General features: G+C 37.6%; 1 protein-coding gene across 1 annotated transcript; it reads right to left on the bottom strand.

The window, feature by feature from the left end:
* Positions 1–204: 204 nt before the first annotated feature.
* OTOP1 (otopetrin 1) lies at positions 205–14,993 on the bottom strand. Its single transcript, XM_026847163.1, has 6 exons — positions 14,665–14,993; positions 8,751–8,887; positions 5,715–5,773; positions 4,010–4,140; positions 796–1,745; positions 205–415 (listed from the first exon to the last, which is right to left on the bottom strand). Exons 1-6 carry the CDS (start codon positions 14,948–14,950, stop codon positions 245–247), a joined length of 1,734 nt encoding a protein of 577 aa, XP_026702964.1. The 5' UTR covers positions 14,951–14,993; the 3' UTR covers positions 205–244.
* Positions 14,994–15,004: the final 11 nt, after the last annotated feature.

The raw sequence follows: 15,004 nt of genomic DNA, 5'->3' as shown, positions 1-15,004 counted from the left end.
TCATATTAACACTAATATGATTCTGAAAAGCATACCTATAAAATAACAGTATATATAACAAAATATGTGGAAGAAAAATTTTTTTAAAAATCCATTCTATTAGCTATGGTCCCTTCTTTTAAAAGCAAATTATTGAATCTTCTATTTATTGAGCAGCTGTTGCTATGTTCACTCATCCATTCATCCACTCATTCAACTGTTATGTATTATTCAATCAATTGTTCACAGAGGGACCATATATGATCTATGTTTTACAATTGACCTCAAAGAGTGAGGCAGCTGAATGCATCCGATAGAAAATAGAAAAAGGCATTGCAAGGTTCACAACAATTATCCAGGGTTCAAAGCCAAAAACTATTTCTTCTAGTCCATTGTCATATTCTGGGCGGCACCCAAATGCTGGTGGTATCCACAGCTGCAAGGAAAGAACGCAAGGCCAATATTAATCACCAGCGATATGAGTCACTAGCCCTTAATGAATGTGACCCCACCGAACTGCAAACTGGTTTCAGAAATCCATAAGAAAGCCCTCCCTGTAGCTATTGGGGCACACTGGTGGAAAAGGGTTTCAGCTCCCACCCCTGCTACAGTTTCTGTACTGTGACTAAAATGAGCCTAGGCTCCAATGTTAAAATAAACTTTGTTCCCCAAAGGCATATTCACTTATTCTTCCAGAAGAAGTAAAATTTACTTGCTACAAACTACAGAACCATGTAATTTCAATGTACTTATCCGGTTTGAAAGGTTAGGAAGCTTTTGGGTATAAACTTGTGAATTATGTTCAAAATGTCTTACCGAAAGGTTGCAGAGGAATAAAAATGCAGCGATGTTCTTCAGAATTCTCCTCTTGTTATTAGTAACTGAGTTTCTACTGTAAAATGAGAAATCTGAGGCTGAATGCATGACCGAACTGTTTTCCTGACTTGTTTCTTCTTTGGCACCACCACCACCACCATCATTTTCTCTCCCACAGATACTGCCCTCGAACAGGCAGGGTACCTCCCCGTTGTCACGAGCGGCTCTGCCGTTGTAAATTTCTTTGTATGAGGGGGTAAGTGATAAAGTGCTCCCCCGAGATATAGTGACTATTCGAAGAGTTTTAATATCATCGTTCACCTTTTCCTGCTCACGGTGTATGGATTCAATAATAAAGAGGTTCTGAATGTATTTCTCAATAATAACCAGGACAGAGTAGGGCAAGTTATACCATGTGTATTTTGGGTGAGCCTGGGCACAGATAATGGCGAGGATAGAGCCCCAGGAGAGGAGCCAGGACCCTGCAGCTGTGCCCACCAGCAGTTCTGCATCAAGTTTTCGAGCAGGATTTTTTGAATTATCCAACGATCTATCTTCCAGTCTGTAGATGAGAAGGGCAACAATTCCAGCTGTACACATGAGAGCCAACACAAAGATAGCATGCAAATAAAACATAGTAAGCGCTAACTCGCTTTTGATTTTCGAACGTCCAATCTGAATTAAATACACAACAACTATGGCTATTGTGCTAGTTAAAACAATTAGTCCAAAAATCATTCCAACAGTTATGCCATGGAATTTGAATGGAGTTTTGTGTTGCTGGTGGTGCTCAACTTTGCGGCCAATGTTCTTCCACAGGACATAGAGCATCGTTGATGCTAGGATGTGGTACTCTATATTAAAGGGATATAGGTAATATATTCCTTGAGAAAATATCGAGCAGAGAGTTGTTGTTGTACAATTGCATTGAGGTGCATGATCATCTAAAACTAAAAGAGAGGGAGAGATTACTTATGTGTGTTATAAAGATTTCTCATTTAAAGTGAAAAAAAATAAACCAAATAACAAAACATAAAAGTAAGATTTCAAACAGCACATCATGCCACCCAGTTAGCCACCTAAGAAAATGTCTGACCATTAAAGTCACCAACCTAACAAAGATTTTGCACATGTACTGAAGCATGATCTCTGACTTCACCACTCAGCTGCTGAGCAATAGTCGTATCACGAACAAAAGCTGCACTGAAGTGCACCAAGCCTCAGCAGGGGCTTGGTAAAAATACTTTTTTATAACACAAAAATCCAGATCCCAAGGATTCTGAGTACTCAGCCCTTCTTAGGAAGCTGTTGTAGAAGCCTAGGTATTTGTGGATCAGATCAAGAACAAGATTAACAAGGAAAGGCATCAGTTCTACTCCCATTTTTATCAGTTATTTATACTAGTGTAGTTTCTAATACCAACACCACTTTATTAAAAAGTTGTCTAGGTAAGAGTTGAAGTAAACCACAGATACTTTCAATGTCACAGTATACTTTTAAGGTTAAAAAAAAAAATTAAAAATCAACCTTCTCCTTTTGAGAGGAACCTTTGAAAACATTATCTCTCTGCCCTGGAGTTACTTGCGCTGTAGACCCATTCGTCATCTCAATGAACAATTGCTCATATTTGTAAAATAAATATACTTAATCTGCATTTATAACCTAAGCAAATAATGTCAGAAAACAGAAATTTCCATAGTGACAAAAAAATTATATTTATTTTCACAATGTATTTATTTATAAATATATAAATATACATGTGAAGAGCACAATTTTATGTGCTGATCTTAGATTTCTGCCTGGAAGTTTCTCTTTTGTTTTCTCTAATTTTAGAAGAACAGAGGAGAGTAGAAAGCTGGGTAGTGTTTTGTCTCAAGCACAGGCTGTTAAGAGATGAAAAAAACCTGCTTTTGCAGTGGATTGTAAATGTCAAACTTGTCTTGTGGATCACTACTTCACTGCCCCCTTGTTTCAGACGCTATTTCTGACTGTTCATAATTACATAGTAACTCTGGCAGCAGAATAATAAGAAATAATGTAAGGAAACTGCTTCTATCTAACAAGCAGAAATATCAAGAAGAGTCACTAACTTGTGATTTGCCTGCTCTCTACTAATGCTCCATGATTACAAAATCCCTGAACTATCAATTCAGCTATCTGATTATTAATGGAAACTAGATAGTTTCCATAGATAGAGGGTAAAAATTGCAAACAGTTGCAAAATTGTGGGCATAATTTTAGACACAATTATACTGAAAATACTGGTTTAAAGATTTTTTTAAAAGTTTTCACTTATATCTGAACTTTGGCAGCAATTATTAAAAATACCTAAAATGTTTCCATTTTTACAGACTATAAATAGGCAAAAAAGAAATTAGTTCAGGATTTGTCTTTGTAGAGGCAAAATCAGGAGTTTTTAGGATACAGGCACTACAGAATTTACTGGGTGGGAAAACATACATTTTCCTTTTCTAAAGCTGTCTGTCTTTTCCTTTGTGAATGCAATCAAAACTTATCAGCTGTATGAATAACTTTTAATGGGAAGAAAATTACTTATAGCTGCTGAGAACTTTTATCTCCTCTTTAAAGCTAAGCACCCCTAATTTCTCCATGCTTCAGTGGCACCTGAAAGCAGAAGGCATCCCCAGCAGTTACACTCATTTGTTGCCTACAACTTACATCTTACCAATGGAGAAAATGGTTTGGTACCAAAAAAGAACCAGCAAGAGCAAAATCCTTGCCTTGAAAAGCAGCACTAATGGATAACCCCTGTCCCTCTGAGCCATCCCACTGAATCCTGTAGGACCACACGCCACATGTAACAACTCTTCCAGGAAAGATTTGCATGCTTGGTTTTCTACTTAGTAATAACTTAGTAAATTGTAAACTCCAGCTTTAAAACTGCTATGTTCAATTTACTTTTATGATTTACTAATCAAGGGGTTCCTCAGCGATGCTAGTCCTCAAAGGAAATGTTTTTCAAAATCTGTTTGTTTGGCACTTAGAAGAACATGACAGCCTGGATTACGTATATGATAATGAACATATAATATTTTAATTATGATCTGAATTGACTCTGTATCAGCTCATTTGCCTGGGAATGACCATGCTGACACAGTCATGAATGACCCAGCGCCATCCTACAGTGACGCAGTATTTTGAACGAGAGCATGTTAGAGCAGGAATTCCAAAACGTACCAACCCTTTCACTTACCTATTGTTATGTTACCAAACCCAAGCGTGATTAGTCTTTCCTTATGTTCATTCAGTTGATGCTTTGACTCTGTTAGCACTCCATTTGTCCACAGGAGTAAATTTGTGAACACAGAATGGATAACCCCAAACCTACAAAATAAGGTAATTATCGAAGGAATCTGCACAGACTATACCTCCATATATGTTAAATAAAATGAATTAACTTTCTATAGACATGCTACAAGGCACTATTTACCTGTCAGTGGAGGGGAAATAAAATCATAACCCATCTTTCTAAAGATGTTCCTCAGTGGAACACAACGAATGCTAGACTGCCAAAATTTTATAGGAACACAATGGCTTAATGCATTAAATGCTGTTATTATTTGTTACATTCTCTTATGTGATGGTTGTTATTCTCTGGGCTGGACAAGCTTCACATTAATGACAATGACTGGACAGCCTGAACAGAGTTAATTGTTTTGCAAGATGAATTCCACAGTTTCTGCATTGCTCCTCTATACTCACTGTGGCGGTCTTTCTTCACAGATACTACTGCCTTCTCCAACTTCTAGTCCATGCATTTTTGTCTCCTGGAGAGAGTGGAAGCCAACAGAGGGCTTTATCCCATTCAGACTACTGGTACAGTGAGGGTAGGTCTCCATGTGGTTTTGAGATTCCTGGTTTCTGACAAGCCAGGCATTTTTCCCCTGCACTTGAGGCTGGTAATGTTAATTCACCAAGAAAGAGTTCTTTATTACTGCACTGTTGTCAATGATAGACTTGCAGTTAGGGATTTTTAAAATTCTGCTTATAGACAGAGCTGATTTCACCAGCTGACATTGCAAAGCCTTCTGTGATCCCTCTCCTCATTGGCATGAAGCTTACCCAAGAAAGCAAAAACAAAAAGAGAACCTTCTCCATAAATTATGTTTCAGAGTAAATTTATTTAACTTCCTATAGAAACTGGTCGGCTCATTGATAATTTGAGATGACTATTTTAAAAGTTACCATGTTTGTTTATTTATGTTCTAGGTACAGATAAATTAATCTATGTTAATCCACTTTCTCAGAAAACCAAAAATACATCAAAGCTGACTCTGCTGCCTCAAAGACCAGTTGTCACTTCAGTAAGAAATATATTCAGCTGTTCACAGGCCACATCAGTTACACTGTGAGAACAAAGTTCTGGTGCCAGAAATGTGCACAACCCTTACTGACATGGGATACCACCAGGGACGTTACGTTTCCTGGTGACTTTGTATATCTGCATCTAGTTTCAAAAGGTGCTTTCCATAAAATTTAATATAAAATATCTCAGCTATATTGCACTGACTGCAAGTTACTGATACAGATTCCCTTTCAGTAGCTAAATAAAATATAGTGCAAAGTCCTAAGACACATACATGGTGCTTCCTTCCTTCAAAAAAAGCGAGACACTGTGATATCATACCTTGCCCTTTTCCTTCTCTCTGGAGAAAAATATACTTACACTGTGACTGTTGTATATTACAAAATATAAGCACAGTTAAAGCAAGATAAAAATAATTCAGACTATTATCTTCTCACACGGGTAAATGGGGTTACCTTTTATTTATATTAACACAAGAAGAGAATCAAACTCAGTGTTTTCAATGTCCCTCATACAGTAAAACAGTAGGTGTTAAAGCACTGTGCAGACCTACACCTGTTAGCATTCCAGATGAGGATCAGATCCACTTTACCTTTCAAGTGTTTTGAAAGACTGGATAATATCCTTTGCATGACACCAAAGAAAGTACACCTAAAGGAAAGAAATACATAGAAATGTCATTACACTGACGAACATGTGTGACACTCAAAAAGGACAGTGCATCTACAGATGGAAACACTGATGATTATATCCTCTGATGATTTAAACTGAGGTAGCTCCATCTCTACATGTGTGAAATAACTCAGAATTTCCTCTGATGTTCATCCAGAACCTGTCTGGCATGGTGAACCTAAGATTTCTTATATACAGTCAGTGACTCAAGAGTAGAAAGTCTCAGTCTGACTCACCAAAGCATATCTTGTGTCTGTATCTGGAGAGGCTTTTATTTCAATGACAAAGGAAATAAAGCTACCAGCTGTGGACAGCAGTATGATTGCTGCAGAGCATGGTGATGCTAAATTTGAATAATTTATTAAATATATGAAAGTCTACAGAGGGAGGGAGAAAGATAAGTGAAAGAATGCCAGATAGGATTAATAAAACAGACACCCAGGAAGCAAGAGAGAAGCTTGTACTTTCAGTCTGAGAGACAACTGCATTAGAAACACATGCAGTTGTGCTCAGGTAATAGTGCAGAAAGCTCAAGCTGGAGAACAAAAGAGAGAGAGATAACAGTATTGAGTTAGCAAATCAAGAGGAAAGAAGTATTACGAGTGGGAATCTCTGCCTGTGGGAGGATAATGGAAACCTCAGGATACAGATGTTGCTGATACAAAACCGGTTCCAAGTGCTGATAAGCGCAAGGACAATACCAATATTCATCAGGGATGTTAGGGTGAAACTGGGCATCCTATTTAGTCAGAATAGCTCCTAGGATACCGAACCTGACAGTAGATGAACTATCAGGAGAGAAATGGTCCAAAACATTTCTCTTAGAAACATGCCTGGTTTGATGTTCCAGAAATGGTTTGAAAAAGTGCAAAGAACTGTGGGTTCTTCTTCAGCAAGTAGAACAACTGGAAGTCCATTTTACCACTGTGCCCATTAATATAGGCACCTGACATTACAGCTGGCGTTGTCTGAGACATTCAGTATCTGATTTTCAAAAAAGCTAGGAAAATGCAGTTATTTGTGCGTCACCTACACCATACAGCAATAATATGTTCACTCATTCCTCTAATTAAATGTTTATCAGAAGGAGGTGTGACCACTGTAAAACCCCAGGTGTAGAGACTACAAGATCTCATGGAGGTTTCAAGTGGAATCAAACAAATTGAAATTAGCATCTTAGCCTCATCTAATGCCATGTTCAATTTCCCATTCTGGGATAGTAAAATCTAACAACAGATGTGAAAGCATTCTTCAAAATTTAAAAGAACATAAGTTTTGAAGATACGTTCAGACATTAGAGTCAAGAAAGTGGGGGGAAATAGGAACAGAAAAGTCAGTAAGGTGAAGAAATACCATAAAATCCAATTTTTGCTCATTGCCTCAAAGGGAATTCTGCCTGAAAAAAAGCATAATGCACAGCCTGTCTTGGAAGGGCAGCTACGTGTTAGTTCATTGATTGAACAGCTGCAGTATGTATATATTTATTAATTTAATGGCACATATCAGGATGTCTCATTTGAGTAAAATACAACAGAATCTGACACATATTCTGTGGGAAAATCCTTTGTTTTTTAGATGACGTAATGAGAGATGTTCTCTGCCGTAATTTCATCCTGTGTTGCAAAGATATGAGAAGATTTGTCTTAGGTAAGGGGTATCTGGTAAATTATTTTTTACTTTTCCCTTGATTGCTCAGGCTAACATTCAAGATTTCATTATTTTAACCTAAATAGATGATAAATTCAGCAACATGGGGTGATGTAAAATTTGAATTAGGATTCTTATTCCCTTTGTTCAGCATTGTTATACACCGTTTCTTCCACACTCCAGTTCATGGTAGCTGGAAACCTTGTCAGATCAGAGTCACTGGATACAATGAAGAATGCTGCATTCAGATCAGCAGGAGAAAAAAGGCTTAATGTCTTTGGTTTGGTTTTCAGAGGTAAAGCAAAGAAGTTGCAAGGCATGGAGAGTGGATATTACAAGAATGTGAAATTAAGATTACTTCAACAAAATCAGAATTTCACCCTCAGAGAAAAAGATAGCAGAGGTCAGAGTTACTGCTTAAATTTCAATGCTTTTTTTTTGTTACAGAAAGAAAAGAAAAAAAAGAAGGTAGGTTGGTCAAATGCTTGTTTACACAATAACTGCTAGAAAAATCGCTCTTTTCTTTCTGAACGACTTAATAATTTTGGAAAGTGCATGAAGTGACCTGGCTATAACTGAGTATCTTAGTTGAGTGGCTTTTTCCTTCCTTCTTTCCTACAAATCTGCTGACAGGGCTTCAGATGAATTCATGCAATAAACAATCAGCTATGGAATATCACTGTATCATAATGACCCAAAGCCTTAAAATAAACAAGCAGCTGGAATACACTATCAGTCACTGGCTATGTTTGCTACTGTCCAGACACTGATAAACATAACCAAATACTTCTATAAGGAAAATCCACGTTCATTTGGTATAGGAAAGACGTGCAAGTATTTTGTAACAAGCTAAACACATGGGAAGGGTTTTGTCCCTTTGAAGTATGAGAACTCCACCCCTAACCACAACAAAACATTGGGATAGATTGAATTGAACTTGCATGGCAAGTCCTACATACAGAAATAAGTTAATTGTCTTTAGCCAAGCTGCTCAATTCAGCCTAAAAATTCTGAAAGTTATATAATGTAACTTCAACTAAACAAGGCATGTAACTTCAACTATAGGAGAGCGTTTTTTGATTATTCCTTTTTTGAACCCATGTGAGTCTTACAGCTGAGCAATTTCAGGTTGCAAGGCCTGAAATTACACATAGAAAGGATATACATGCACAAGAATTTAGCCCTCAAAAGTATCCTGTGATATGCTTAGAAATCAAATAAGCGTAAAATTCACCAATTATGAGAAGATAAAAGATATTTTTGGTAAGAAATACAGATATAATATAAAACTGCAACCATTGACTTTTACCTGTAAGATGGTGTGCACAGCATGTGTAACAGGAAAAATGCCTTCAGTTGGTGATAAACAGTTTGAAAAATCAATATAATATCCAATTTTAAAAGAGTCCAGAATTAAAGTAATCACTGCAAATAATGTAATCCCACCTACAAATGACAAAGATATCAGAAAACGTCAATATACAGTTACAGTGTCTAGATACAATATGTACCAATATGCTAAAATCTGTTCAGGGAAATAAGTCGATCAATACCCATATTCTTGTTTAGGGAAATAAAAGCAAATTGATGGCCATGAAGATAACTGACTTAATGTAGTAAGTCCCACTAGTTTATGAAAACCTCTGCCTAACACATCACGAAAGCACATCCCTGTACACGCCTTGCATGGTCAGTCTAGAGGAGCCAGTCCCACAGTGGCCAGGACCTGGAGGCACACAGCACCCTGCAGATGGCTCCCAGCTCCTTCACGGTCAGCCTCTCAAGTAACGGTAGCACTGAAGCAGCCATACAGTGCATGAATTAATGCTCTATAGAGCCCCACAGCAAACTATACAGTTCCAGGGAGCCGAACAATCATGTTACAGTCTCCTGGCCCAAGAGCTCAACAGTGGAAAGTAACACAATCACTTGGTATGCCTTCCCCATGGTTCAGGAGGTTACGCTTTAACTCAGAGACCAAAACTACAATGAGCTGTACGGTTTGTTCTCCTAGAAAGAAACCAAAGATTTCATTTCTGTATCTATTATTTTCACACACACACAAAAAAAAACCCTTAATATGTTTCTCTAAATATGTCTTTTGTATCCTAAAGAACTTTCAAAATAGATGTTTCCTTTTGTTTTTGTTTTTTTTTCTTTCTTTCTTTCAGGAATGTAAATATTTGTTACAAACTCATTTTGGAAAGCTATATGATAACACAATGTATATTATTAATTATTAGGTTTGTATCCATATGACTAAGCACAACTGGCAATGAAATTACTGAACCAAACTCTAAAGTCTTCATTTGCTTGAGTTTTTTTTCCTCTCTAGGCTTTTATTCAAACAAGCTTCCACTGGATTTAATTTGGTCTTATTTGAATTATGACTAGATTAAAAAATCTCTCCATGGACCTTAACTAGACCTTAAGATATAGATCAGCATCAGTATCTTAATCTTTCTTTGTAATTCCTCACAGAGTAAATAACATCCCTAGTGTTGACTTTGATGAATACTGATCCTTTATAACTTTCTTATAAGCACCATATGTTCCACTTGACTTGCATTAATAACATATAACACTAATTTAATATTTTATTTAATTAATAACACATTACTGAAGTTTCATTGATAAAATAAGTATAAATTATAAAAATACAATGTATTTTTAATTATTATTTCATTGATCCTTTAAAACTTAACAAAAATAAACTTCAAAATTTTTTTTTAACCACAAGGGTATGAATTTCAGTAGGATTTTATGTTTCCATTCTACAATAATAAAAACAATGGAAAATACTGAGGGAGTGTAAATTCTACCAAGAAATAGAAACTTTTGCTTTCATATTTCAAAACAAAACACCTCAACTTTGCACTTCATGCATGTGTATAGTGCTGATTTTTTTTTTTTATTTATGCTTATTATGTCAACTAATTTGTATTATTTCTAACACATGTAATAGGACTGGAGCCCACATTTAAATAGATATGCCATTTTCATTATGTATAAAAGTAAATGGCCTCACAAAATGAAAAATTCTAAGCTACTCTTGAGATCAAATGATAGGTTTCCTTCATTATTTAAAGAATTTTAATTATTCTTCAATAAATTAATTGGTTAATTCTTGTGAAATAGCTTTACCTGAGGTAATTGGACCTGCTCTGAGCAAGGTGTTGGACTAGGTGACCTCCAGAGGTCCCTTACTACCTAAATTATTCTATGATTCATGGTTTATTTAGAAAGTATGCGGGAACTCAGCCTGTTCCACATTTGTCTGAAAGATGTCAGTCTTAGGGAATAATGTGTATTATAGTTGTTTCAGTGAGAAGGAAAATACTGTCTTCTGAAGCAAAAGGATTATAAAATTCTTCCACAATTACTCTACAGTGAAATGTTGTGCAATATGTTGACTTCACACATTATTTTAGAAGGGTATTTAATTCCCCAATTTGACACTAGTAAGGTAATTTCCCAATGAATTTGTGGTGCAGGATGAAGCCCTGAGGAACTGCTTTAGTGAAGTAGCAATGTCAGAGCAAAATGGGTGGAAAATGTATTTCATAATGTAAAAGTTCTGCATCATTGCTTCCATTACTCATGAGAGTGGCTCTGCAGGACAGGATCACATGGGACTTGTTAGCTAGAGATGGGAAGAGGGAAGCCAAAGCAAGGCAAGGCAAGGCAAGAGGCTCAGGTTTAAAGTCACAAAAACAAAAAGCAAACACATCTTAGAATAGTCATCCATTTCCTGCACCGTACATGCATCTTGTCTTTACAAGGATGACCTGTACTGCAGTTCCACTCTGTCTTGCTTCCATTTCGCAAGGACATTATTTCAGTTGTACAGTTTTACAGTTTTGCATCAATGTCCAGCAGACCACTGAGGGGGAAAAAAATGACAAAAACAAATAAACACTCCCCCTCCATGGAATTTCTTTCACATTGAGTATTTTGGTTTATGCCTTAGTATGTCTCTTCATGTTTTCTTTACATCCATGAGAGATTGGGTGGGCTTCAATCTGTTCCCATTGAAAACAATAGTTTTGCCATTGTCCTCCAGGGATTAGAAGACTCTGTATGACTCATTTCTTTTAAAGTTTGATTATTTCATATATTCAAATGATATGTAGATGTTTCTGGCAATCACCCAGAATCTGGCCCAGTTTCTGGCCACACTGTAAGCATATACAAAGTGTTCAACATACCTATTTAAGGGACATTAAAAGAGAATGACTGTATTAATTTGCTTAGTCAAAAATCAAAGCACAAGTATAATGACCATACTTACAGTAGGCTAATGGTTTCCCTGTTAACTTCCTCATGGAAACTACTGTGTATTAATACTAAATACTAGATATATAACAGCAATTATAAATAAGGAAGATATTGCCACTGTTCTGCTATTTCTAGCATTAAAGAAGCCAGAAATGATTGCTATTGAATGCTGTATTACTAGAAAATAAGAAGGGGGGATTTTTTTCAAATGTTCATTGAAATCTGTATATTGTAGGGGATCAAGAATAGGATTTTTAGTATTTCTAAGTGCTGTCTTAATTCTTTCTGTTAACCATCTAAACAGAAAAAAACATCATGATACAGTTGGGAAAATGACACTCTAAACTTAAAATATTTTTCAAATACTGGACAATTTAATGCAAGCAATAAAAAGATACAAGTTGAAGTCTGCCAAGAGCTTTGTAAGTTGACTAGTTGTCTATGCTTTAAACAGAAGCTGTGCTGCTGGAGAACGTGATAAAATAAAACTATTCGTGAAGCCAACTGATTTTCATTTTGAGTTCTCTGGCTCACTGGTCTGAACTTCCAAATAACGATCAGAGAGCTTTTCCTAACAGGAGAGTGTACTCAGGGGAATAACATTTGGATGAATAGAGGAAAGGACTTCCTAAGCTTCTCTGTGATTATTTGGGTCAGGGTAACTGTACCTTATTAAAGACAAAGTTCTCCCTGAAACTTTTCCCACATTCAGACTATAAGAGCAGTTCTTGGTTTGCCACACCAGTGGGAAGACACTTGTGCTCTAGGATTCACACAGTTGCAAAAACGCTCAAGGAAACCTTTCTATGAGCAACTGTCATAAACTATTTGTCCTTCTGGCATTAATAACCATATGCAAGGACTCAGCTATAGGAGGATTTTTTTAAGTCATTCTTTTTCAAGAAAATGCTCTAAGTAGCAAGCTACCACCACTTTTACAAAAAATAACATTCACAGTTTAAAGAGAATAATGAAAATACATTAATTTTATACTGTTTAATACAAGAAAATTTTCTCTCAAAATGATAGCAAGGAGATATTCTTCAAAAGCAGGAGATAGAGCTAGTCAAAAAATGCAAAGAGCTTTCTGTGGAGAGACATTGAAAATTTGTCCTCCCCCCCTTATCCTTTTTGGATTTTTAGTCTTCTAGAGAAAAGATTTCTATGACAAAACCATTGGTGCAGAGGAGGGCAAGGGGGATCTTGGCAGAGGAATTACCACCCGAGTTTTTCCTTAGCTCAAGTAAGTTTTCTTTTACCAACTGAGGATAAAGGACTTGTACAAACCCTGTTTTAACTACAAGAAACTCCTAAGAATAGGAGAGTGTAGGACTTTCCCTAAGGGTGCATTTGTTGAATTGCAGCCTAGACATCCAAGAGAAGCCGTGGAAGCCGCACCACTTGAGAAGCTAGTACAAAGAGCCATCCTGTACTGGTAAAAGAAATGCATAAGGTAACCTAGTAGTTCATTCCAGTATCTTATTTCTAAGTTTCTGTAACTCCTTATATCCTGTAGGACAAATGAAATGCTGTGAATGCTGTGCCAAAAGAAAAAGGGCAGGGGTCCTGCTGTACTTACCCATGTTAAACAGTATTTATTCCATACTTAGGAGAAGAAAGTTACCCTCTGAGTAACAAAAGCATAGCTTGGTCCAAAATAGGATCAAATTAAGCCTTGCATTAATTAATTTCATGAGATTGTAAACCACATACGCTAATAAATGAAAAATGCCTGAGAGCTGTATACTGTTTTGGAAAACAGTGAATAATCAAGAACAACTGAACAGTTGGTACATGAACTCCACACATTTCAGGAAAGAGTCTACAGACCATAGCTGTAAAATGTTAGACATTTTAAAAAATATTTTCTCTGAACAATCGATACAGCATAATTGCTACCAGTTGCAAAGAAAAATAAAAGACACACAAGAACTGGGACTGAGAACAAACTGAACTTCCACAAAACGACCTTATTTTTCAAAATTATCAGGTTTTAGATGTTCTTGGAGTTTTCATTTAGATATTTCATTAGGTGCTGTTGTTATAATTAACTGTTGTCTCATTGCTAGCAGGACAGAAATATTTTACAGAAAAGCTGTCTTATAGCATTCCACTTAATATAATCATTTTCCAACCTATCATTTACAGTGCCAAGACTGGAAAAGAAATTAGTAAAACTGGGCTTGCCTATTACTCTACACAGTGCTGATGTGGGTTGTTTCTTTTTCTTGGCACCCAGCATCCCAGCAGTTCTCTTGCAATAACTCTGTGATGTGGGTCCCCAACCACCTTCTCTCAATATACCTTTACATCCTTACTTGACTCTGCAAACATGGGTCATCAAATTCCACCACTGCCCAGGCAGACTTGTATACTTTTACAACGAGCTACTGCTAGCTTTAGATTCCTTGCGTTGGTGTTTTATGTACCAATCTACAAATTTATCTCGCCAGGGATTTTGTCCTCTTCTGTCTGATGCCAGATGTTTCTAAGGCATCACTGTACACATATAAATGGGAATCTCTGATACGCATTGGCATAGAGAGCACTTGAGGACCTTTCTGACTGGCACTAGCCTAAGGTAAGTTGCATTATATTGTCTGGAAAACGCAATGATTTCTCAAAAATGACACAAACAAAACTGTCTCTTCCTTTAGCCACAGTTTATTTTTCAAGTGTCGCCAAACCAGCCTAGTAAGGAAAAAAAGGCGTTGGAGCTTTCAGCACTGTGTATGGTAGGTTGGAAAGTGAGGATGTTTAGCAAACAGCTACAGCTTTCCCCTGCAGTCTCCTAGTGTGTTCAGTTTACCGCACGTGCGTTAAATTCATGAACGCCCGGATGGCTCCTGGCCGGGATGGAGAGGGTAGCGAAGTGGTAGCAGAGGGGTGATGGCCCGGACGTGCCGAGCGCCGTGCCGCCCTGTGTGCCACCGGCCGGTACTTACACTTGAGCCAGCGGGCTCCGGCGTGCGTGTCCTTGTCCCGGATCAGCCTCCTCTGCGTGCAGCTCCTGCAGAGGTACCACAGCATCCACAGCAGCTGGATGAGCATCAGCGTGATGAGGTAGGAGAGCAGGTGGCTCTTGCTGATGCCCACGGCATGCACAGCCCAGGCGAAGGTGAGCAGCAGCCCGGCCAGGAAGAGGTTGATGCCGTACTGGCTGCTGAGGATCTCGGCGTTTTTCTGCGGGTAGCTGCCGCCCACGGAGGGGGAACCGGCGCCTTCCTCCATCTCCCGCGCCGCCGGCCGGGTGCTGCGAGCAGGCGGCCCCGCTGCCCCCGGGGT

The sequence above is a fragment of the Athene cunicularia genome (genome assembly GCF_003259725.1).
Source record: "Athene cunicularia isolate RWA chromosome 4 unlocalized genomic scaffold, athCun1 chr4_part1, whole genome shotgun sequence".
NCBI lineage: Eukaryota > Metazoa > Chordata > Aves > Strigiformes > Strigidae > Athene > Athene cunicularia.
This window is presented reverse-complemented; position numbering and strand designations above follow the sequence as displayed.